The sequence below is a fragment of the Fusarium coffeatum genome, assembly GCF_003316985.1.
Source record: "Fusarium coffeatum strain FIESC_28 chromosome Unknown BRIP53273_contig_88, whole genome shotgun sequence".
NCBI classification, from domain to species: Eukaryota; Fungi; Ascomycota; class Sordariomycetes; order Hypocreales; family Nectriaceae; genus Fusarium; species Fusarium coffeatum.
In genome coordinates this window covers 124,753-149,417 of record NW_022157883.1, presented here as the reverse complement: position 1 = coordinate 149,417, position 24,665 = coordinate 124,753, and the positions used below count along the sequence as shown (strand labels likewise).

Genomic DNA, 24,665 nt, shown 5'->3' with positions numbered 1-24,665 from the left:
AAGGTAGGGTCCGGATTAGGGGTCAAATAATTTAGTTCTGGCCGGGAGCCTCCTTGGCCTCCATAGCGCACTCCTCGCCCATGGAAGTGAGAACGATAACGTCTTGAATCCGTGGTTAGCGTATCGATCGCTTCAAAATCATGAATCTACTCACTGGTGTCCTTCTCCTCCTCCTTGAAGAGCTTGGTGATCTTCTGGCCAACCTCGTTGTCGGGCAGAGGAACATCGTCCTTGGTGTCACCGTCATCGGTCATGAGGGAGAGGAAGCCGTCGTCGGAGATGTCGAGCTTGAATACTTGTTAGTCGAACCAATAACGGAAATGACCGGGGGTAAGCTCTTGAAGGAGGGGTTCTTCCTTTGTGGAGCGGGGCAAGGGTTCACACACCAGCTGGTACTCTCGGCGGGAGACGTGGGGGACGTCCATGTTGTGAGTAGAGGGGGAGAGATCCTCGTACTTCCTGCCGGTGAAAATGTCGGTAGCGACAAGATGGACCTTGGCGTGACCGTGCTTTCCAGTCTTGGAGGTGGACATGTCGATGATCTTGCAAGGGCGGTTCTTGATGACGACGAAACCGTTCTTACGCAGAGCAGAGCACTGCATAGGGTAGGTGGTAGACGCGCCGGCATCGGCGGAGTCGAAGGTCATCTCATGCTAGAGTAGGAAGAAAATAATTAGCAAAAATATTCATAATATTTCCAGGCAGTCTCGTAATCATGGCACGTCGCTGTCGTGGCTTTTGAAGCTCAAATTGAGGACAAAAAACCATAAGACAACATTGTATCGTGGGGCACAAATCGCAATGCGGGGTGAAATCCCCAGGCGAAAAATGGGCGCAAGGGCAGATTTCGTGGGCGCGTGCGCATGGATTTCGAGACAATGCCAGTCAGGTAGAAACTCACCTCGGCGTCGTTAGGGGCGGACATTTTGGCGGTATTGACAAGAGATCGAAGGTCTTGAGGAGAAAGGAGTGAGGTTGAGGAGGAGAAGAAAAAAAAGCTGAAAGTGGTGCTTAATAGTGGGATGGAGAAGGGAAGAAGAAGGAAAGGGCCCAAGTCGGAAAAAGAGATGGAGGGGGCAAGAAAAAGGCGAGAAACCCTCGACGGATTTTTTCTCAAGGTTGTGATTGGGCCTTACTGGGTGGCAGCAGTGGAGTGGGCACTGTTTTTTCAGGCTGTGGATGGATGGACGGACGCTACCGATGGGCAAGAAATTAACAGCCCAGCCGATTTAGCTTTAGGCAGGGTAGCTCTTGTCTCGTGAATTGATTAGGTTAAATCTGATCCTGAGGTTACCTCGGTGGATTGGCTCTTTGAGGTCTTGTTTGGGTCCTGTCCTTTGTTTGAAGGAGGGGTCTATCAAGTCTACGATGAAGCTCCATTTATTGTTGCATTTTGCCCCTCGCCTTTGTCCTCGACCCCTCTACGGACAGTGGAGGGGTCACCTTCTTACAGGGCACTTGTCCGCTACAAAGGCTGGGCGGGGTGGAGCGGGAGCAGCCTAAAAAGCGTTAATTGCCAGCTTCAGACCAAATGTGAGGTTGTCGCCTTGTCGATCAGTCAACAGATGTGACATGAGCTTGCGACAGCGGGGTTCAATCGATTTGATTATTTGACCTCCATCTTGAAGGTACTCGGGTATAACTATCCCAATAAGATCCAACAGAATTACTTTTTGTCACTTATTCACACTGTCTGCAGTGTTGGGGTTCGAAATCGAAGAAATTCAATTCACTTACCTCTCAGACTTCAACAGCGTGAGAAACAAATCATAGCCAACGTACTAGACCTTCATGCATGCTTGTGTATTTCTAATTTCCTCAAGCCATGGGAAGACGTAGGCTCAAGCATATGAGGCTACTTAACTGAATTGCAGCTCAATCTCCTCTGGTAACCTTGGTAAAGACCCCGATCTAGCCAGCAAATTCGGGCGGTTGCGAGTCTAGACTACCAGTTCGGTAGGCAGGTAGTCAAAGGCACGAGATCTAAAAATTCTTGTTGCCAACCTCCCAGGCTCAAATGCACAGAGGTGCAGCTACGCACGCGGGGTCAACTTTGATCTTTCTCTCCTATTGCAAACCCGAGGTTCAGTTTGGCACATAAACTCCCGGATTGGCTAGGCTGCCTTGCTGAATGCACTCCAAGCTCTTGCTTGCATGCAGTAGGTGCATTCAAAAGATTGCTACCACCATGTCCTAATTACTTGGTGCAAGCGTTGTAGTCAAAGGCCCAATACTACCAAGCTGCAGAATTGTCCATCACCTTCTCCATGATGTTCCCATCTCTACATGTAGAATACTTGTAGTAAGTTGTTGGCAGGATGGGTTGTCTTGTCGATGCAGGTAGCTAGCAGTAGAGAGCTAGGGAGTCTTATTAGTATCGGTATACACCTCGGGTGTCGGTTCTCCGAGATCCCGTTACGGGGGCTTCATGCGCCACACGAGGCTGAGTTAGCACATGCTTGAGGTAATCTGACATGGCCAATCATTTTATACCTGACACCTTACCCTTCAATAGCTGTTGACAGCCTCGCGTTGCAAGCTGGCCAAGCTGACCCTTATGCGCCCACTCCAGCTTTAACCATTGACTTAGTATTGACATATCGCCAGCACGCCCAACACCGATAAATGATACCATGACATTTAACACGAGCCTCGAATCTGATAATTAATCACCCTTCATCGAATTATCTCGCCGCCATTCTCCCATCAACATGTGGCTCGATCGACTGGCCGGAGGCCCGGCCACCAGTCCCGGACCCTCCACGCCTCAACCTGGCGGCAGACCTTATCCCAAGAGAACATCGAGTACTCTGAGTCCATATGTCACATCTCAGCGCCCTGGAGTATCTCCTCGCGGCTCATCGCTCTCCTTGGTTTCCAACGATTCATCTTCATCACTCCTATCTTCAGCGCGAAGGCCGAACGGGTCTGGTCTAAGGCAGGCCTCGACAATCGAAACAGGACCCGACTCTCTCGAGGTGTTGGAAACATTGTTGGCAGGGTTTTCTGATGCTAGCGATCAGCCTGAGAAGAAGACTACTATATACCAGGACGATCTCGACTTCGAAGCTGATTTTGGAGGATTGTCGTTGAAGGAGCTGGCTACATCCCAACCCCCTGATACAACCATCTCTGACAATCGCAAACCAAAAACGACAGAAGAGAGTAGGTATTGCGCGCCCAAGGAATTCGAACCCTCAACTAACTTATGAAAGGCGAAAATGATAGAGCCAAACTCGAAGACCTTCATCGATCGATAGAAGCATGCGACGACGTTCTTAATTCGGTTGAGCTCAACCTTGCCAACTTTCGCAATGACCTCGCCATGGTATCCGCAGACATTGAGTCTTTACAAAACCGATCTTCAGCATTGAACAAACGATTGGAGAACCGAAAGCAGGTGGAGAAGGCACTGGGACCGTTAGTAGAGGAGTTGAGCTTACCCCCTGAAGTCATCTCCAAGATCTCTGAGGGCCACATAGACGAGTCATGGGCCAAGATGCTTGCCGAACTTGATCGCAGGTCGAACATGTTCAAGAAGAAGTCCGAAACCGAAACCTGTAATGCTGCAAAGGATCTCGAACCGATTCTGGAGAAGCTTACTATGAAGGTAAGACACCAATGCAACTCTACAAACTATCTCATCTGACACTCAAACAGGCAATTGAACGCATTCGGGACTTCATCGTAGCTCAAATCAAAGCGCTAAGGTCACCGCATATTAACGCACAAATTATTCAACAACAGAACTTCCTTCGTTTCAAGGAACTGTTTACTTTCTTACATAAACAGCATGCACAACTTGCCAATGAGATCGCCCTAGCATATATGAACACTATGCGATGGTATTACTTGAATCAGTTTTCCCGGTATGAGCGGGCTCTGGCCAAGATCAAACTACACATACTTGACAAGAATGATGCTCTCGGGCACGAGGACACGACTCGGAAAGCCACTGTCCTTTCAAGTAATCGAGCACCGGGACCTCCTCACGATGCCTTTAACCTAGGGAGGCGCATTGATCTTCTGAAGACAAATAATCAGACAGCCATTTCATCCTACCTGGCCGAGGAGGACCAAACAACACACTATTTGGAAGTTCCTTTCCGCAATTTCAACCTTGCGCTCATTGACAATGCCACCGCCGAATACACTTTCATGGCCACCTTTTTCTCACCCGCCCTGTCTTTTAGTCAGATCTCAAAGAACTTTAACTACATCTTCGAGCCCACTTTCGAGCTTGGCCGGACACTATCAAAGGCTCTCATAGGAGAGACTTATGATGCTCTAGGTTTACTCCTCTGCATTCGCCTGAATCAGCATTTTGCCTTTGAGCTTCAGCGCCGCAAAGTTCCAGCCGTCGACGGTTACATCAACGCCACGACTATGCTACTCTGGCCCCGTCTTCAGGTTATCATGGACCGTCATTGCGAGTCGGTCCGTCAATTGATTAATGCTATTCCTGCCAAACCAAGCCGCGCAGAAGCTGCGAAGCTTTCGGCAGCACCTCACGTTGTAACGCAACGCTTCGGGCAACTCTTGCACGGCTTTTTGGCTCTCAGCACTGATGCTGGTGACGACGAGCCCGTTGTGTCCAGTCTACGCCGATTACGTTCTGACGTAGAGACTTTTCTCACTCGGCATGCCGAACTATTCGGCGATAAGCGCAAGAGCGGGCGCTTCTTATACAACAACTACTCGCTTGTCCTCACTATCATCAGTGATGCGAGCGGCAAGCTGGCTGACGAGCAGCAGGAACACTTTGAGGAGTTGAAGACTCAGCACCAAGAAGCATCGTAGAAATCGCTTGATATGATCCTGCTGGCAATTTAGAGTTTAATGATGGTAGATAACTACATGCTTGGGTTCTTAGCATGAGCAGTAAGCGCATGTTTTCTTTTCGCACGGCGTCAAGGAGAGAGGGTTCATCAATGGTTTTTGTAGCTAAACGAAGCTTTCGGTTTCTTTTCATTAGTAAAGAGAAAAGCTATTTTGTCGTCTAAGTACAAAGAAATCACTCTAGTTGCCAAATCTCTATACTGCACAGGGCTGTCTTGAGCACTTCCAGAACCAGCTCCGCGTAAACGGAGATAGCATATGCCTATCGGATGAAGAAGGACGTCATACGATGGACAAGGGTTGGGTTGCGTCGAAGGTAGAAAGCCAAAGCTCCCACGACAAGAGCCATTCCGACCGTCCTTGCGGGTCGACGGAAACGCCAAAGAGCCTCCTTGATGCGATTACCCATCTCTTGCCAGTGAATCTCATCTACCTGCTTGTCAAAAAGCTCAGCGCCCTCTTCCATAGTTTGTTTCGTGCTGGCTTCAATATCACGAGCCGTCTTGAGAGAACTGAATTTGGAAATTTGACGCCAATAACTTAGAGTCTCGGGAGGGTAGCGCTCAAAGAGAGCAGCTGACTTGATGATGAGCACATCCAGATCCATCTTGGTAGGCACTTTGCCAAGAATAACGTGTAGCATGTCGGGCTCGTCAATCTCGAAGATCTCACCTCGACGATCAAGGATGATCTGGGCAAACATATAGACTGTGAATACAGGCTCCCGCGCAAGGAAGACATCGAACAGCCGAGCGATGTCTTGGTACGTCTCAATATTATGCGCATACATTGTCAGTGTGCCCGCCAATGCGTAGTACGGCTCGATACCAGCAAGGTGTCGCCGGAGCTTCGGATCAGCCGCATGCAGGATGTCAGGAAGAAGACGAAGCTGAGCGGTCGTCGGTCCAAAGCTAGGTAGCATAAAATCTCGTATCCTCAGAACCGATAGCCGTGCAAGTACACGAGCTCGACATTCTGGGGCCAGCACCAGAAGCAGAACCTGGGAAATGTCGTGGTAGCCCTGGAAGTAGCATAGATAAGGGTAGCGGCGTAGAACCTCAGTGATGAGAGATGAGAGTTCTGACTTGCGGAGACTTAACTCCGCCTCGGACTGATCTATTGATACGTTAGCTCCGGTAACTCTCGAAAAAGGGAGGATGGAGGTAGATGAGTACTGTTTGGGTAGTAGATGAAGGAGCGGTTGACATCAAGCTGAACCTGATCCTCATCCCGATGGCGCGGCAATTGCTTCCAATCCCCAGAAGCGTCTTGGCTCGATGATAGATCCTGTTTTTCACTGATTGGGGCGTCGAGGCCCAGAACTATAGGCCCTGCGAGACATTGTTAGTCAAGATACACAACTCGGATGTACGAACAAGCACATACAGGCTTGCCTTCGTAATGTATCAGACAGGAATCCACCAGGTGCCTCAGCTAGGGATCGGAGGCGGCTTATGTCTTTCCATTTGCATGCTTCGATGATCTCGGCAGCCTTAGGATTGGACAGGACATCAGGTTCCTGGGAAACATCCGTGCTGGTATTGACATTGGTGTTACTACTGCTGCGGCTGGCAGACAGCGGCGTCTGATGACCGTTTTCTTGAGGGCCATCCATGACAGGGACTAATGACGAACAGGATGGGATGGTAAATCAAGGCAAAATAGGGATGCGAGACAGATCGTGGATGAGATGGGAAGGGATGAGTATCAAATGCAGATTCTCGCCATGACCAAGAGACGGGACAAGACACCTCAGAAACAGAACAAGACGTGTCTATTTCCTTGGTGAATGATAATGGATATGTGTTATTATTGGGCAATCCTGACGTCCTTCTTCATTTCCCGTGATAAATGCTTCGAAAGGGGTTTGTGATGTTTCGTGTCACTTGGTCTGCTTGTCGCTGTATGTACAGTACCTAGCAGGTAGGCCCAGTAAGTTCAAGACGTTTTTGACCCCTGTTTGGCTGATGGGAGGTGTGAGGTCGGGTTGATTCAGACTCAATGCGAGTTAATTACTAACTTTGGGCAAGTAGCGTAATGGTACCGCGCCTAGTATGGAAGCCTCCAGGCACTCAGCTGTTAGGTGCTAGGCACTAGCCAGAAGGTACGTATCCACTTTGCTCGGGCTTAAACGGGACGGGCCTGAGAATCCCCCACGTTCGGGCATTTCTAACATTAATTACATACCTGCGGTTACTTAAAGTTGATGCCTCCATCAGTAACTGAAATAAATGACAAGGCTTTATTTGTTACCTAAGATCTGCCACATTGTTTGGTTACCAATGACATTCACCAAATGATGGAAGTCAAGATACAGAACAGAACGAATAGCAACTATCGCAGTTCGCTCTAGGGTGACTCGCCCATCACAGATATCTACCTAGGTATCATCTTATTCCACAGTAGCCAACTGATAAACCCCAAGCACCCGTTCTCATAAGATCAAAACACGAACGACAAAGAAAGGGATTTGACTAATGTGGCGTGAGGTTGGCATGCGGTTGTTTGAGACATAACACATTTCTAGCTCTGGCTTACCTTGAATTTGCTAATCAACGTCAGAGTCCTGCAGCCAATGACCACAAAGTTCCTGTCTAATATACTGTACACGTGAGCTTACAAGTACATACTCTCTCTGGCAGGTAGGTGACGGCCAGTCGTAATAATTCCTCATACATGAGTCTAAAGCTTGTCATCGTAATTAGACGTCCTCGATGCGACAGCTGTAATCCTCGATCCAACCCCCTGTATTGCTTCAAGTTCTATGCACGTTGTTTACTATCAGAAAGTCCCCGAGATGGCTTGGCATAAATGACAGCTCGCGCTACACAAGGGAAGAGAGCCCCGTTTCACAGAGAAACAGGCCTTGACTTATGCCATCAACCGACGATCTTCGTGTCATGAGACACGTAAACAGAGCAGGGCCATACCTACTAACCTAAGTACTAGATTGTTATCAAGGTAGGTACATAATTGTACGTGTCTCAATGAAAACTTGAGTCATTTACTTTCCCTCTCAGCCTTTGCCTTGATTCTGGATATGGGGGCTAATCGTTAGTTCCCTTACTTAGTGTCGGGTCCCAGTAGTATCCATTGATTGATATCCATATAGGCACAATGCCTGCCCCACTTGATATTTACAGTCCGGGCATGTTTGGTTTTGTCTATAGATCACATACCATAATTGTTTACTTCTAGGTTAGAATATAACATGAAACTACAGTCTATTGTTCTGTAGAATATCTCAACGACATTGCAAAGGAAACAAGCTGACAGTACTTATCCCCTTATTGGCCAATGGCTCGATGGCTTTCCAGGGCTGAACGAATGCACACATGCAAGAATGGGTAGATGGATATACAGAAAGAAAAGCAACGTGGCTTACTACCTATACCCACTGCAGTACCATAGAATGAGTTATCGGACTCGAGTTGGCTTGGGGAAAAAAAAGAAAGGTTAAGACACAAAGACGGTCCAGACCAACCCTACAACAACTAAGATCCCGTTGGACTCGGTATCTTCAAGATCCGAGATGCAAACAATATTGGCAGCAGACTATCTAGTCCCCAGCGAAAGAGCTAGTCTAATCGATCAGAACTAGTTAGGTCTCGCACTTTTGAGTGATGGATGTTAAGTATACATGGGCGGGATGCCATGTTATTAGCCGAAAGTGTAGCGAGCTGATAATCTATGTATAGCTTCTCTAGTATCCATTACAATATACCTGGGTAGGTTAGTACAGTAGCAAGTTTCGTCACAAATCATAACAGAATCGCCATAGTCATCAGTACATGTAGATCGATAACTAACTCGGCTGCACAGTGAGTATTAAAACACAAGAGCCGCTCCGCTCTACCGACGCCCTGGTTCTCGGACGCCACTTTTAATACCCAAGGAAAGGAAAAGCAGAAAGAAAAGAACAAAGAGAGACAAAGCGTTATCGCAGCGTTGTAAGTAGGTAGAAACAGGTTGGACGTGACCAAATCTTATTAATTTTACATGTAAGACTGCGTCGTGCAAGACATTGTAATTATATCGGTGATTACCTTGTTCCCGTCAAAGTTGCCTAGGTATGTCAAGGTAGTGGAGGCTAAGGAGGTTCTTCTCCATGAACGAACTTGTTCCGTGCTGTGTGCAGGGATCCAGGGCTGACCACTTAGGCTATGTCGGGGGCTAGGTAAACTAAACTCAGAGACACTTCCATTCTCTGCCTGTTACAGAGTACTACAGTAGATATTCTGCATTGCTACTCCGTACGTCTGGCCTTGAATCGACTTTGTACTAAGTTTGTAGGCTGGACACAATGGATGCCTGCCCATCTACCACGCCCAAGGCTCAGATCATGTTCGCACTGCCGTCTTATTGGTGGCCTTGAGGCAATACGAGGATGACAGACGCAGAAACCCACGCCGTTGAAGCCTGCTATAGGGCTGGTTGGTATAGACCAGGCACATAGCTAGGGTGAAACCGGGCTGTTGACTCATCATGGTGAAGGCAACTTGCAGAATAGAACAAGGATTAATCCCAACTTGACCTACACTTACACCAACAGTGTAGAGACGGATTGGATGATTCTTAGTACTGGAGAACCACTGTTCGTAGGCCCCCTCCGCCTAAAAGCGCTAGGGTCCGGCGGGGCGCTAAAATCTATCCGCCCCGGGCTGCTGGGGATCGATCCATCACATTCATCCATCACATCCGACCTCCACTACTATCTGCGCCTAATTACCACCTACGGTAGGGATGGAATATTGTTCCATGTTTTAGGTACCTCTCGTTCAACAGGTACCTGCTAAAGTACGGATAGCACTTAGGTAAATGCACAGAAAAGGTGGATCTTACCTCAGGCTTCTCTTCAGCTTCGGAGCCTCATGCTTCTCTCGTTCGACTTGCTTTCAACCAACGCCAACGCAGGTCAGATCAAAGTCAGGTCAGACCAGATCATCGGACTCAGTCCTCTGTGGCTTGCTCCGATTTTTATCCTCCGAGACGAAACAGACTTGATCTGTATCTGCCCTTCATCTTGCGGGCCACAAATGCCAATCTGGACACGGATTGGGCGCTCTTGTCTAACAACAGCTTGCCCTGATCAATAATCAGCGTCCCCCGAGGTTGATGTACTACACTCTACACTCTTCACGCTTCCTTCAATACTCGTATTCCCGTGGTGTCGTCAATAAGCACCTAGCATCTGCGGACATCGACCACTCAGTCCGACCCGGAGCCATTCCGGTTGACCATTCAATCGACTATTAGCTTTATGGCTCTTTGGCTCAAGCAGAAGACATTCGACCCTTGAATAGCACCACATCTTATCCAAACACCTTCTTAGGTCAGCTCGGTTACCAAGGAAGCCTCTTCTACTCAGCATTGCAGCGAGTGCAGGTAATTCTATCCTATCTCTGACAGTCTTCCGCCACTTATACATTGTCTGCACCTGTACCTCAATACAATCGACCTCTGAGGCTTTGTCGAACTCCCGACAATCTCTTCTAGTTTTCACCCCGAGATTGCTCAACAGGCCCTGGTTTGTCCGAACGATAGGCCGTTGCTAGGCGGATTCCAGCGGCGTCAAAATTAGTTGGCGGTTGGACTGGTGCCATCCACCGGACCGTACCAGTGCTGTACAGCAGGGTACTTGCATACGCGACGTACCCAACGATTTGTCAAATTTACTAGAAAGAACCTCGGCCTGCTTTCTTCTTCCTCTGTCCCGACCTTACTACCTGATATCCCGGCAAATCGTCTGTTACGGGAACGTCACAAGTGCTCCACGCGGGAGCCGTCACTTGTCATCTTGTCTATCGCTCTTCAGCTTCGAACCCTTAACAATTGGCATCGGAACACTCGTTTGGGGAAACCACCCCAGACTACGCTTTGTTAGTTTCTTTGATGCCATGAAGAGTTCAGCATGGCTTTCCAGAGCAGTGTTCTTAGAGATGGCGAGTGGGTGACGCAGACAGTCAGTTTCCAAGATGCTTTAAAGGCCTCTTCTTCTGTACCCAGAATCACCTCCGACCTCCATACCCAAAGGCCGGCTTGCGGCATCCTTTCTAGAACTATTATAGAGAGCCCGGTTGTCCATTGGGTTCTTCCGGTTTGGTTGCGGTCGCGCTCCCACAACGACCTTGCGTTTATTGGGGTAAGTCTCATCCTTTTATGGAAACAAAAGCCAGCATGCGCCAAATCTTCCATTTGCAAATAGTCAAGTGATTGGCAGGATAAAGCGTGTCACGTTCCTGCTGCTATGGTTGATCTGTGTACATACTTGAGTGCAAGTCTCGACCGCCAACTTCTGAAGGGCAACTTTAATGTCGCCTGTTAAGGCCTATGCTTACGATTGGCCTATTTGCTAACTATTTTAGGATCGTTTCGTACAAATAAGTGAACTCCGTGAAGATGGGCAAGTTCATGAGGTTATACGAAAAGCTGATTTTGGCACGCGGATTCGCAACGCAATTGTCCTCGGGGCGCCGCCTGATGGCACATGTGTTGGTATAACCAAGGTAGAAGACCCTGACGTTGCCATGCAGGACGATGCTAGAGCGTACCAAACCGATGTACATCATACGTTACCACCACAACTACTGGTGCTGATGCTCGAGACCGGAGATGCGATTTTCCTATTTATTCGAGAGCGCGCGGACGGTACGCTCGAATTTGTGACAACAAAGTACGAGAGCCCTAAAAACCTACAATTTCTTGGATACCATCTTTCTATTGACCCGTCTTCTCGATACATGGCTGCCGGATCTGCACAAGGGGCGTTTGTTATTTACGAGTTAGAGTCACTTGCAGCCATGGATTCGCAATTCCGAAATCACGGATCTTTTGACCCTGTCAAATCGATTCGAATCCGGACGACACAGGGCGTCATACATAAGATGGAATTCTTGCATCCACGACCCGAGGATGACTATCATATCATCCTCCTTCTAATTATCATCCGGCGTGAAGCCAGCAAGCAGGCCCATGTCTCTCGCATGGTAGTCTACGACTGGGAACTTGGTGATGAGCTTACCGGCGTCTTTCGGTCAGAGAAGGGAACCCCTCTACCTAGAGAGCATCGAATGCCCCTGATGATCATTCCACTGAAACTCAACACTGCCTTTTTTGCGGTCTCGGAAAACTGTATTGGCATTGTCAAAAATGCATTTACTGGACAAACGCTATTCGACACTATCGAGACTCACTCTCCCGGGCAAACCGACTTGCATCATGGAGCCTCTGAACCCCTCTGGACGGCTTGGTCAAGGCCATTCAGACTTAGTTCATGGCAGGAAAAGATGGACACTATCTACCTGGCTCGCGAAGATGGTGTCATTGCACACATAGAAATTGATGCAATGGCTCTGGTCCCTTCGGTGATTAACGTTGGAACGATCAATACGAATATTACGACTGCTTTCGCTACGGCATACGATGTCTTTTCAGATGTACTTGTGGTTGGTGGAGAGTCAGGCCCAGGGGGTATTTGGAAGGTATTCGATTCTCTCCTTGTGGACAACGCTTGGACAACGCTCACATGCTCTAGATTGAAGCCCGCGGCGATCCTCAGCAAGTTAGTACTATACCGAACTGGTCACCCGTTGTAGACCTCGCCACCACCGATACGAATCTTTCATGGGCAAGCGGTAGTGCACATAAAGAGCCTTCGGCAAGGCGCAAATCCTCTACAAACATGAGACAGAAGGACCGTGTCTTTTGTACTTCCGGCCGAGGACCTCGGTCGAGTCTGACAGAGTTGAGATGGGGAATTCAGGCAAGAATTGGTCTCGAATTTGATTACGATCAGCCTGTTCGTCAGTCGTGGATGTTTCCAATGGAAAGCCAAGGGGAGAGAGGGTTCTATGCTGTACTATCGTTGCCGCATTCCTCAGACGTGCTTTATTTCCCTGGTGATCTGAGCAACGCCAGTGCTTTGTCTCCAGATGCTTGCCCATTTGATACTTCATCGCGAACAATCTCAGCGATTCAGAATGATCAAGGGACGATTATACAGATCAGCGAAACATGTACAAGCTTCATCGCGCCCTTTCAGAGGTCAGCACACGATTAAAGGAAACATCTGCAGATATGGAAAAGCTAACAGTACGTAGTTCGAGACACAACCATGAAGAAGTTTGTGGGAAGATCTCTCTAGTCGCGGACCATGCGTACTGCTTTGACGACACGATAGTGCTATCTTCGCATGATTCCCAAGCATCGCGGCTAGATGTTTTGCGAGTTGACCAGATGAATCTATCGCATGTAACTTCATTTGATGCCAAGGGGGAAGTAACATGCTTGGGTCTCTTTAAGACATCACTCAAGATATGTATTGCGGTAGGCTCTGTTGGAGATGGCATGCCCTACTTAACAATATATTCCTTGGATGGTCGAGAGTTGTGCAGCAAGGCTCCGCAACCGCACCTTGGTAGGTTCAGTATTTCGATGGCCGAACCACGCCGCTTATGCTAATAATCCACAAGATACCACCGAGCAGCAAACTCTCTTCCAGGTGGAAGCATTCACAAGTGTGCATGCAATCGCCGACACCTCCGACAAGACCATTTTATTGCTGGGCACCAGAACCGGTCACCTTGTGACTGTCCACCTTTCAGAAGATGGTCTGGAGCATAGCTCTTTCACAGTCGAGCAGATCGGTTTGTCACCTACCAACGTATTTGGGGCATCTGGTCCATTCGACGGAAGCCATGCTGCCTTCGTTTGCTGCGACAACACCTTATCAGTTATGACCGGCTTTTCGGGAACGACCACCAAATTTCACACCAAGAATCAAATCTTGGCAACCGACTCTAACGAGCAATCAATGCCATCGCCACCCATTCACTCTGCGTTTTGTCTCGAACATAGCCTTTCTGGCTACCACCGGCACATGTCTCTCATGTTGCTATCTGGGACGCGAATTCTTCTCGTGGATATCTGGCCTCATGTCGGCCCAGTCCCTCGCAGCATCCCGCTGGATGGAACACCAACGCGTGTTATCTACTCTAAACAATGGAAGGCATTGGTGGTCGCACATTTGAAAGATGACCGCCCAACACTTTCTTTCATCGATCCGGACACAGGGGCCAACATTTCAGCTGCGGCTAACAAAGACAGGCAGCCGTCTGATTTCATCTCGGGCTTAGGACATCCAGGAGATAGGATCTTTGGGCTATGCGAGTGGTTCTATGTCAAAGATGGAAAAACATTTCCATTCATCATTGTGACCACCCAGCATGGTCGGTTGATGATTGTGTCTGTGAAGGCACAAGAAGTCGAGGGTGCCGATGGACCAACGAGACAATTACAATACTGGACCAGGTACAAGAAGAAGGGCTTTACAGAGCCAATTTATGCGGTTGTTGGAGATGCCGTGGGTCTTCTATTCTGCGTTGGCAAGGTTCTACATTGGGAAGTCCTTGATCTCACAGAAAAGAAACTCAAACCGATGAAGCAAATCAAGTTGGACTCACCAGCTACGTCACTTCGGGTTGAAGGCAGCAAAGTCTGCGCATTGACTGCGCAGCACTCTCTACAAGTTATTGACCTTGAGGTGGGATCAGAGGAAACTCAGGCGTCCGTCATACACAGCGACCAGATAACGCGGTACACAGGGCATGCGATCGAAATGGGAGATACTGAAGAACAACTGGGCAAGTGGCCTGTGAATGTGATATCCACTTCGCAAGCTGGCCTTGCTGGAGTCTGGATTCCTTGGGGCCAACGCAATAAGGAATTCGAGATTGTTTTTGAAGGCACCTTGCCCACATCAATCAGAAGATTCCGCAAGGGCCACACGCGGCCTTTCTGGCTGGAAGTCGATCGTCAACGGCAGTACGATACACTGTTTGGCACGACTGATCAAGCCGAAGTTCTAGGCGTATCCCTGGATGGATCACTTCAACATTTCTCCCTCATTGGGACGGACCTGTGGCGTTTCCTTCGACTGATACAGAATTTGGCATATCATAATCCGAACGTATGCCCCTTTACACGCAACAATCAGCCATCAACAGGTAATGGCATGGATCTCGATTTGGATCTAGAACTGGAGCCTCAACCTTACCCAGATATGATGCACATCGACGGTGACTTACTCAAACGTTGTTTTGACTTACGTGCACTGAAAAGCCTTGTGTCCATTGGCGATGGCATCGACCTATTTTGCGAGTATCTGGACGGCATCGAAGAAGGCATACATACAGAGGGTTTCCGGGACAGCGGTGCTGAGGGACAAGAGAAGTACATTGAGCTGGGCTACAAGATACTTGAGTATGTTCTGGCCCCAGCAATCTGATTTAAAAAGGAGACACGAGAAAGGTCTCGCTCAAGGCAGCTTCAAAGCTATATTACAAACTTGCATCATTTGGGTATACATACAAAAGAGTTTCAAGGACAATTATCTATAAAATTTGTCAAGTCTGACCCAGTACCTTGCCGTTAAGATCACAGAGAACGAAGGAACCTAGGCGAACTTCGGCAATTATTCATTATTTTATTCTAGCATCCTGAGCCTCACTTAAAGGACAATCTTGCTGCCAGCCAAAAGATTGCCTAGAGGCTATTCTCAGATCGTAGTAACGGGGGCTTACATAATATAGTGAATTCACAAAATAAACGATTCCTGTTTTATTTTTCTACTGCCCCGCACTGCATCAGAGGCTGAGGCGGCTTAAAATATTGTCAACGGTGTTTCAGTTTGGAAGGAAAGATCATGATAGCGAACTTCTCTCTAAGGGGAAACCCCTGGTTGATTACTCAAGGCTGAATATATATGGCATAAACTAAGCAATGCATTTTACTGTGTAAATTCTCATCTACTAAACACCAACAATGGACGTTAAGATTCGCCACAATAAGCCTTGTATTGTACAGTATTGGATCAGGTTGTGATGTTACAGTGGTTCCCCGCTGGATTGCCCCGCCTTAAACTTGTGCAGCGCAGTTGACCCAACCCACTTACCTTTCACACTCCAACCTGACCATCCAGGCGCTCTTCTGTGTGTGTGTGAAGAGAGACCAAGAGCGAGCATTTGGTTGCCTTGTTCGTTTGGCACCTTTTTTTTTGTATTTTAATTTTTGGGTTCAGGTATTTCGCCTCCCCCAAGACTTTTAGAAATACATCTGGTTCATCCACCAGTTTCGACGACCGTATCTCGACTTTCACTTAGCCGATCAGCCAACCGCCGAGATGCCGCCCAAGAAGAAGGGAAACAAGAAGAACCAGCAGGACGACTGGGAGGCCGAGTTGGGCGAGAGTATTGCCCCGCCCGCTGCCGATACCAACGGTGCTGATGGTGACGCCAACGACGATGACGAGGGTGGTGCTGGTGGACTGATGGCTACTCTGCGCAAGAACAAAGAGAAGCGCAAGAAGAAGGGCATTACCGAGCCTGAGCCTGCTCCCGAGCCTGTTGTCGAAGAGCCCCCTGCTCAAGCACCCGTCGAGGCCAACATTGACGATGAGTTCGCCATGCCAGAGAAGAAGGGCAAGGGTGGCAAGCAGAACAAGCAGGCTGCTAAGAAGCCCGAGCCTGCTGCCGCCGGAGATGATGCCGATGGTGGTCGTATGTTGACCAAGGCCGAGAAGGAGAAGTTGAAGAAGGAGCGTGAGAAGCAGCGAAAGAAGGAGCAGGTATGTGCTACTACAGATGCTTTCTAGCACCGCTCACTTGAACATACAAATCGCTAACAACCATCTGTCAGGCCGCCGCCAAGAAGAAGGGTGGTGCTGCTGCTCCTCCCAAGGCCGAGCCTGCAAAGCCCGAAGCCGTCGAGGAGAAACAAGAGGCTGCCCCTGCCGCGGCCACCCCGGAGCCTGAGGCTGCTGGAGGAAAGAAGAAGAAGCTTCCCGCCCATCTTGCCAAGCTTCAGAAGCAGCAGGAGGAGCTCAAGCGCCAACGTGAAGAAGCTGCTCGAGCTGATGAAGAGGCTAAAGCTCAGGCTGAGGAGGAGGATCGCCTCGCTGCCGAGGAAGAGAAGAAGCGAGAAGAGGCCAGGGCTTTGAAGAAGCAGAAGGAAAAGGAGCGCATTGAGCAGCTCAAGAAGGAGGGCAAGTACATGACCAAGGCCCAAAAGGAGGAGAAAGCCAGAAATGAGCGAAAGCTCCAACAGATGTTGGCTGCTGGTATCCAAGTTGGTCCTGCTGAGGCTGCCGAAAAGAAGAGCAAGCCTGTGGATACAAAGAGAAAGAAGGGCCGTGGCCAACAGAAGGTACAAACTCACGATATGCGATTGACACACTAGTGCATACTAACTGTTTCCAGATCGATGAGGAGAAGGCTCTTGCTGAAGCTGCCGAGCGAGCGCGCCAAGAAGCCGAAAAGGCCCTGAAGGATGCCGAGGAGAAAGCTGCTCGCGAGAAGGCCGAGGCTGATGCCAAGGCTGCCGCCGAGAAGAAGGCCGCCGAGAGCGACATCGAAGATGACTGGGAGGCTGCTGCTGCCTCTGATGGCGATGTCAAGGACAGCTGGGATGCTGACTCTGACAACGAGGAGGCCGGAAAGGAGAAGGAGAACGGCAAGACACAAGATGAGTCTGCCGAGGACGATTCTGAAGAAGAATCCTCCGATGATGAAGAGGCCACAGCCGCACAACTCGCCGAGGAGAAGCGAAAGCGAGAGGCTGCCGAGCGCCGCGAGAAGGCTCACCAGGCCGCTCTGGCTGCCCGATCCGAAGACAACCTGCGATCACCAATTTGCTGTATTCTTGGTCACGTCGATACCGGAAAGACCAAGCTCCTCGACAAGATTCGACAGACCAATGTTCAGGAGGGTGAAGCTGGTGGTATTACTCAGCAGATTGGTGCGACATACTTCCCTCTCGAAGCCATCAAGCAGAAGACAGCTGTTGTCAACCAGGACGGCAAGTTCGAGTACAAGGTTCCTGGTCTTCTTGTTATCGATACCCCTGGTCACGAGTCTTTCTCCAACCTCCGATCTCGTGGTTCTTCGCTTTGTAACATTGCTATTCTGGTCGTCGATATCATGCACGGTCTTGAGCCCCAGACGCTTGAGTCTATGCGTATGTTGAGAGAGCGCAAGACTCCTTTCATTGTCGCCCTCAACAAGATTGATCGTCTTTACGGCTGGAAGCAGGTTGCCAACAACGGTTTCCAAGACAGTCTGGCCCTTCAGAGCAAGGCTGTCCGTAACGAATTTGAGACTCGTCTTGAGAAGACAAAGGTTGCGTTCGCCGAGCAGGGTTTCAACTCTGAGCTCTTCTACCAGAACAAGTCCATGTCCAAGTACGTCTCACTTGTGCCTACTTCAGCGCACACTGGTGAGGGTGTCCCCGACATGCTGAAGCTGATCGTCCAGCTCACTCAAGAGCGCATGGTTGGTTCTCTCATGTACCTTTCCGAGGTTCAGGCTACTGTCCTCGAAGTCAAGGCCATCGAAGGTTTCGGTATGACCATCGATGTTGTTCTCTCTAACGGTATCCTTCGGGAAGGTGATCGCATTGTACTGTGCGGTACAGAGGGAGCCATCAAGACAAATATCAGGGCACTGCTCACACCAGCTCCTCTGCGAGAACTTCGTCTCAAGTCAGCATATGTCCACAACAAGGAGGTCAAGGCTGCTCTGGGTGTAAAGATCAGTGCTCCTGGCCTTGAGGGTGCCATTGCTGGTTCTCGTCTGATGGTTGTTGGCCCCGATGATGATGAGGATGATATCGAGGATGAGGTAGAGTCAGATCTTGCTGTTCTGTTCAACCGTGTCGAGAAGTCTGGTCGTGGTGTCAGTGTCCAAGCCTCAACTCTGGGTTCGCTCGAGGCTCTGCTGGATTTCCTCAAGGACTGCAAGATTCCTGTTGCCAACGTTGGTATTGGACCAGTCTACAAGCGTGATGTCATGCAGTGTGGTGTCATGCTGGAGAAGGCTCCTGATTATGCCATCATGTTGTGTTTCGATGTCAAGGTCGATAAGGAAGCACAGCAGTACGCCGAGGACCAGGGTGTCAAGATTTTCACAGCTGATATCATTTACCATCTGTTCGATGCCTTCACCAAGCATATGGATGAGCAGCTCGAGAAGAAGAAGGAGGAATCCAAGATGCTTGCTGTTTTCCCTTGTGTCCTTAAGCCCGTCAAGGTTTTCAACAAGAACGACCCCATCGTCATCGGTGTGGATGTTACCGAGGGTTCACTGCGACTTAACTGCCCTGTTGCTGCCGTTAGAACTAACCCCACAACTGGCGCCAAGGAAGTCATCAAGCTGGGTAGAGTGTAAGTATTATCCTGATTCTTCTATGTCGAACCCCCTATTAACATTTCACAGTACTTCAATCGAGCGAGAGCACAAGCAGATCCCTGTGTGCAAGAAGAAGGAACCTTCAGTCGCTATCAAGATCGAGATGGGCGGCTCACAACCTATGTACGGCCGTCACCTTGAAGAAGAGGAGACACTGTACAGTTTGATTTCACGAGCCAGTATCGACACTCTCAAGGAGTACTACCGTAAGGAAGTCAGCAACGAGGAGTGGCAGCTGATCATCAAGCTCAAGCCCTTGTTCGACGTTTAATAAGCAATCGGATGTACAAGAAACTCTGAGCTCGGCGGTTGTGAAAGTTCTCACCATTATCGGCGCCGGGAGTTTGGCTTTGCCCTGCACTCATGAATATTCCCACAGTCAAACAAAGTGGAGGCAGGGTCAAGCCAGCTCCCTGTTGGAGGAGAACGGTACGAGTCCCTTACTGCATTTTGAAGGGGAACATCGGAAAAGAAATTGCGTCCATCCTGTTTGAAGTTTATAGTCTTTTGTAGTGGCTTGCATTTTCCGGAGAACAAAAATGGCTGAGGGCTCGTATGGTTAAGGAATAAAGGGTTTCTTCACCAAAGTAGCCATATAGAACGAAGATTTAATTCAAATCAAAGTTGAAATTCACATTTTCGCCGTGGTTGTCACCGTCTGTCTTTTCTTCTGTCATTCATTCGATAACATGGTTGTCCGCACATGCGGCACCTCGTACTGCCTGGTCAAATAGAGGGCATAGATGATATCTTAGGATTTTACCAACATACTTATGTAGATACTTGTGCCTAACCATAGAGCAGGATGCACAGCCGAAGCATCAAGGAAGTAACATGCACTTAAAATCTGAAACTTGGCGATTGCCGTTGTCTGCACACTTGCAATAAGCTCTTTATTCAAGTCACTTTGAGAAGGTAAAGAGAAAGACAGAGTATCAGAACATGAACCAAACTCGAGTGTATGGATCCTAGCTACTAACTTAAAAGTGTAAAAAGTGGTCTAACGTTCGGGTAACATAATATCCGTCATGATAATCCGGGCCTCCTTCTCCCAATAAAACAAAGCCGTTTGCAATCATATCGCATGTTCTATCTCTCTTCTCCTTCCGATCCTGGTGGCCTTTCTTTTTTCAACATCCGTTCGTAATCCTTTTTTAACGTCATTCATATCATGCACCGCGCCCCTTTGTTCATAATTTACTGGGGGTCGGCTGTGCCTTCAGTCTCTTGTGGAGCATCGGCATCCTTCATCTCTGCGTCGGGGTTGGCCTTCTCGGCCTCTGCAGCCTTACGAGCATCCTCCTCAGCCTTCTTCGCAGCCCGTTCGGCCTCGGCTTTCTCCAAAGCAGCTTGTCGCTCGGACTCGACTTTCTCAAAGTGGCGCTGAACGATGGGGCCAGCCATGGCACGAATCTCGTCGATCTTGGCAACGTACACACCCTTAGTGGTATCCTCGCCCTCCTCGTACAGCCAGTCCTACAATTCAAGTTAGAATCAATCAAGCATATAATCGTTGTACAGTCTTGGACATACCTCGGTGGCCTCAAGCTTAGCCTTGATAGTCTCCTTCTCCTCATCGCTGGCGAACTCAGAGTACTGCTCGTCGAGCTTGGCACGGAGGTCGTAGATGTAGGCCTCGAGCTCGTTCTTCTTCTCGTCGGTGTCGGCGACAAGCTTATCTTCCATGACCATGGCAGACTCCTTCTCGAGGAGGGCGGCCTTGGTGGAATCGTCCAATGAAGCACTGCCGGTGGAGATGGGCAGGTCACCCTTTCGGACTTGCTTCTTGACCTTGCGGGTCTTCTTGGGGGCATCCTTATCGGTTTCCATGGCCTTCGGGAAAAGTTTTGTTAGCGATCGGGGTTCATAAATCGAAGGTTCCAAATCTTCAGCGACAGCAGTAGCAGAACGAGAAAAGTTGGGCGTGTCATCGTCGACGCGCTGACGTTTCGCAGGATAGGCACGACTATCATCTCCAACAGACGAGGATGATGACGATACAGTTGCCGTATCCTCAGAACAAACAGAAAAACTAGATGCCATGGACGGCGCAGGCAAACTCACATCGGGGTCCTCAATTTCCTCCTCAACCTCTTCCTCCTCGACATAGTAGCCGGTCTCGACGTTCAGGACACCGTGAATGTTGACGCGGGCCTTGAGCTTGCAGATCATGAAGTCGTCCTTACCATCAGCCTTGACGTTCTTGACTGAGAAGCGGCCGATCCATGGGTTGGTCTTGCCAGGGAGTAGCTCGGGCTGGGCATATCGCGCCTCGAGATCGAAGGGCTGCTTTCGGTAGAATGTGAGAATCTTAGTGGAGGGCATAACGTTGCCCTTGTTGAAGACAGTAAGGCTAGTGTCCTCATCAGGAATATCGGGGGCCTTCTCCCAGCCAAATTCGATGGGGTAGCTGATGATGTCCTGGACAGAGAAGTCTCGGACACGGAAAACGGGGGAAAGAATGGCGCAGCTGAAAGCGGAACCACGGGCAAGAGCCTCGTCGGCGTTAAGAGTGAAAGACAGAGGCTTGCCACCGAAGAAAGCCTGGATGCGCTCCTTGAGAGCAGGGACACGAGAGCCACCACCAACAACCTCGATAACGTCGATGTCGTCCTTGGTAAGCTTGGCCTGAGAAAGAGCCTCCTCGAGGGGAACGTGAGTTCGCTCAAGAAGGGGCTCGATCATAGCCTCGAACTCCTGTCGGCTGATCATGGCGGAAGCGTCGATATCGTTCATGAGCGACTCGATGTTGACAGGGGCCTGCTGGTTGGCAGACAGAATCTTCTTGGTCTTCTCGGCGGCGGCAATGGTACGGGCGAGGGCACGGCCGTGAGTCATGATGTCGACCTTGTACTTGCCCTTGAACTCCTTGGCGAGGTGCTCGACGAGAGCGCGGTCGAAGTCTCGGCCACCGAAGTCCTTGTCCCATGTAGTAGCCTTGACGGCGAGCTCACCCTTCTTGAACTCGACGATAGAGACAGTGTAGCTGCTGTGGCCGATATCGACGAAGCAGACTCGGCGAGGCTTCTCCTCAGGAGCGGGCAGGTCGAGCTTTGTGATACCCCAGCCAAGAGCGGCAGCAGTGCCGTCGTTGATGAGGCGCAGGACACGGAGTCCAGCAATCTCGGCAGCATCGATAAGAGCGCGGCGCTGGACATCAGTGAACCAAGGAGGGACACTCATGCAAACATCTTGAACAGGTAGCTTGAGCTCGGCACCGGCGGTGTGCTTGATCTTGCTCAAGTACATGCCAACCAACTGGGTAGCTGTGAACTTCTCCTTCTTGCCAAGGTAGTTAACCTCAGCACCGACCTGGCCGTTAACATCGACCAGAGGAGCGGTAACATATTGCTGCTCAATCGCAATATCGGTATCGTTGAATGCTCGGCCAGCAAGTCGCTTCAGAGAGCTGACGGTGTTCTTGAGGTTGGAGATCTCTTGGGTCTTGGCGGCCTCACCGAGGTAGCGAGACTTAGGTCCGAATCCTACCAAAGAACTGTGAAGCTGTTAGTATGAATCTTCTACAACGATGGTGGGGTTGCTCGAGTATGCGCGACAAGCGACGCGGTCAAACAAGAGGGGATGACATACGGAGTTGCGCGGTTTGAGACTTCATTGGTGACCTAAAAAGGACAGAGTCAGCAACAAGCTTCAGCAGCATTATCCGTCTATCTCATCGAGGTATATGAGCAGGGCGGTGGTCGACGAGTATGGAGGGGTAGGGCGGTCGGTTGAGATAGATAGATAGCGGGGGAATAGACAATGAGGGTATACGCACAACGTCGACGCCACGGTTTCGGGCGATGGCAATGACGGTCTTGAGGGTTCCGAAATCGATTCCTATAAGCAAATGTCAGTTTGTTGTCTTGTAGCGACGGCTATTCATACAACCGCAACGGGCTGGTTGAAAGGTAACTTACCAACGACACTCATGATTTCGACTGGTGGGGTTTGCCCCGAGACACGATATTAAGGTAAAAAGAGAAGAGGGGGGGATATAGCTGAGCGATTCGAAAGATAGCTCAGAAGGGGAAAAGGAAAAGGGATCGCAAAGAGGCGGAATATAGAGAGAAGATCGTGAGAATATGGAGGGGAAGAGTAAGGTAAGGTCGACTTGGTTGGGCGGCGGTTGGTTGTTTATGGCCCGTCCTTGGTCCGCTGGGTCAATTTTTTTTTGGTGGAGGGGCAGCGAATGGGGGATGCCGCCTGCGTACTGAAGGTACAGAACTGAAATTTTCAAACGGCACCCTTCTTTTCAGTGGGTTTCCCACCTTTCACAGGGTATGCGTACTCGGTACCTGCGGGTCTAAGCGCTACGCACTGAGTAATAGCGTACAGCGATGATGTAAGTGAAGTACAGATTACTTTCGGTCTGCGATTCGACTTTTGTTTTAAGTTGTTTCTAGAAGATGCGAGGTTCCTTCCTTTAGCAAGAAGAGAGAGACCAGACTTGAACGTTCTACTCGCGACTTATATATTCGTGATATCTCTCTAACTAACAACAATAAAAGACAACACAGTATCTTTGTGCCAGGATGCTGTGGTCACGTTTCACCGTCCACGATGGACTTGGTCGACCCTAGAAACGACGATAGATTTCTGTGCGATTCTGTCACCAACGAATGTACCTTTCTGGGTTAAGGTACTTTGTCTGCTGTACTGTATCTACTCCAAGGTGTAGTAAGCTGGGCTTCCTGTACGCAATCAATTGCCTTATAGTGGATGTCAGGGATTTACCCCACTACCCACTAAGTTGCTGTACGGTACAGTGTTGTACTGGACTGAACAGGAAAAACGCAAGGCACCAGCCTCGAAACGTTGATACCCTTGACCTGAACGTGTCAAGTCAAGGTTGAACGAGGCGAGGCTATAAGGATATCCTGGGTAAATCCGTACTGTATCATGATACACGTAGACTAGGTACGCAAAGAAGAAAAAAATAGTTGCCCCTCCCCCGCTAGGTATCCCGTCACTTGGTTGTAAAGGTGAGGCAACTCAATGGTAGAAAACCCCTCTAGCGCCTCTAATAAGTTAAGTTAGTGAGATAAAGAACCTTGCCACAATGGGACATTTAATATGGCATTATTTTTGCCATCTATCCTAGGTCCATGTACATACAGTTAAACACTTGAAGTTATCTTGGTCTTGCTTGTTCTTCTTTTCAATCTCTTTCAAGAAGATAAAAGAAATTTCGAGATGACGAACCTGCTTTAGAGCCCGGGCTCGATCCTCCGCGCATCCATGACTAACAGTAACCCAGCCTTCAAGATTTGCATGATCTTGACACAGCCAAAACAAACCATGCCAAGATGTTGAAAAGCCACCCAATATCATGCATTTTCTATTTTCTGCTCCGCCGGCTTGTTTTTCTTTTTTTTTGCTGGAAATCTTTTTCAGGTGACCGATAGGCTCACCGACAAAATACGGGTGTGTCTTACCAGTATCTCCAAATTAGACATATAATAAGTCGTCTCGAAAGTTCAGTATCTTGACGGATATAAGAATGATACAGCACGTTGTATGATATCCATCTCGAGATGCATGGACTACCGTATAGTATTGTCAAATATGTATACAAGATACTAC

The 24,665-nt window shown here is 49.2% G+C and overlaps 6 protein-coding genes across 6 annotated transcripts; 3 read left to right on the top strand and 3 right to left on the bottom strand.

Annotated features, from left to right (window-relative positions):
- Positions 1–31: 31 nt before the first annotated feature.
- FIESC28_04361 (uncharacterized protein) lies at positions 32–925 on the bottom strand (the record flags this gene model as incomplete). The annotated part of the gene is made up of 4 exons (XM_031158508.1): positions 32–102; positions 155–287; positions 387–653; positions 902–925. The coding sequence occupies 4 exons, from the start codon at positions 923–925 to the stop codon at positions 32–34; spliced, it is 495 nt and encodes a 164-aa protein (XP_031017453.1).
- A 1,786-nt stretch (positions 926–2,711) lies between these two features.
- Positions 2,712–4,800, top strand: FIESC28_04360 (uncharacterized protein; the record flags this gene model as incomplete). Its single annotated transcript, XM_031158507.1, has 3 exons — positions 2,712–3,165; positions 3,216–3,610; positions 3,661–4,800. 3 exons carry the CDS (start codon positions 2,712–2,714, stop codon positions 4,798–4,800), a joined length of 1,989 nt encoding a protein of 662 aa, XP_031017452.1.
- A 301-nt stretch (positions 4,801–5,101) lies between these two features.
- FIESC28_04359 (uncharacterized protein) lies at positions 5,102–6,454 on the bottom strand (the record flags this gene model as incomplete). Its single annotated transcript, XM_031158506.1, has 3 exons — positions 5,102–5,955; positions 6,015–6,170; positions 6,226–6,454. 3 exons carry the CDS (start codon positions 6,452–6,454, stop codon positions 5,102–5,104), a joined length of 1,239 nt encoding a protein of 412 aa, XP_031017451.1.
- Positions 6,455–10,750: 4,296 nt separating this feature from the next.
- Positions 10,751–15,124, top strand: FIESC28_04358 (uncharacterized protein; the record flags this gene model as incomplete). Its single annotated transcript, XM_031158505.1, has 5 exons — positions 10,751–10,981; positions 11,205–12,320; positions 12,374–12,641; positions 13,019–13,255; positions 13,311–15,124. 5 exons carry the CDS (start codon positions 10,751–10,753, stop codon positions 15,122–15,124), a joined length of 3,666 nt encoding a protein of 1,221 aa, XP_031017450.1.
- An 894-nt stretch (positions 15,125–16,018) lies between these two features.
- Positions 16,019–19,350, top strand: FIESC28_04357 (uncharacterized protein; the record flags this gene model as incomplete). The annotated part of the gene is made up of 4 exons (XM_031158504.1): positions 16,019–16,462; positions 16,534–17,040; positions 17,094–19,054; positions 19,107–19,350. The coding sequence occupies 4 exons, from the start codon at positions 16,019–16,021 to the stop codon at positions 19,348–19,350; spliced, it is 3,156 nt and encodes a 1,051-aa protein (XP_031017449.1).
- A 926-nt stretch (positions 19,351–20,276) lies between these two features.
- Positions 20,277–23,012, bottom strand: FIESC28_04356 (uncharacterized protein; the record flags this gene model as incomplete). Its single annotated transcript, XM_031158503.1, has 5 exons — positions 20,277–20,555; positions 20,613–22,575; positions 22,671–22,702; positions 22,858–22,919; positions 23,000–23,012. 5 exons carry the CDS (start codon positions 23,010–23,012, stop codon positions 20,277–20,279), a joined length of 2,349 nt encoding a protein of 782 aa, XP_031017448.1.
- Positions 23,013–24,665: the final 1,653 nt, after the last annotated feature.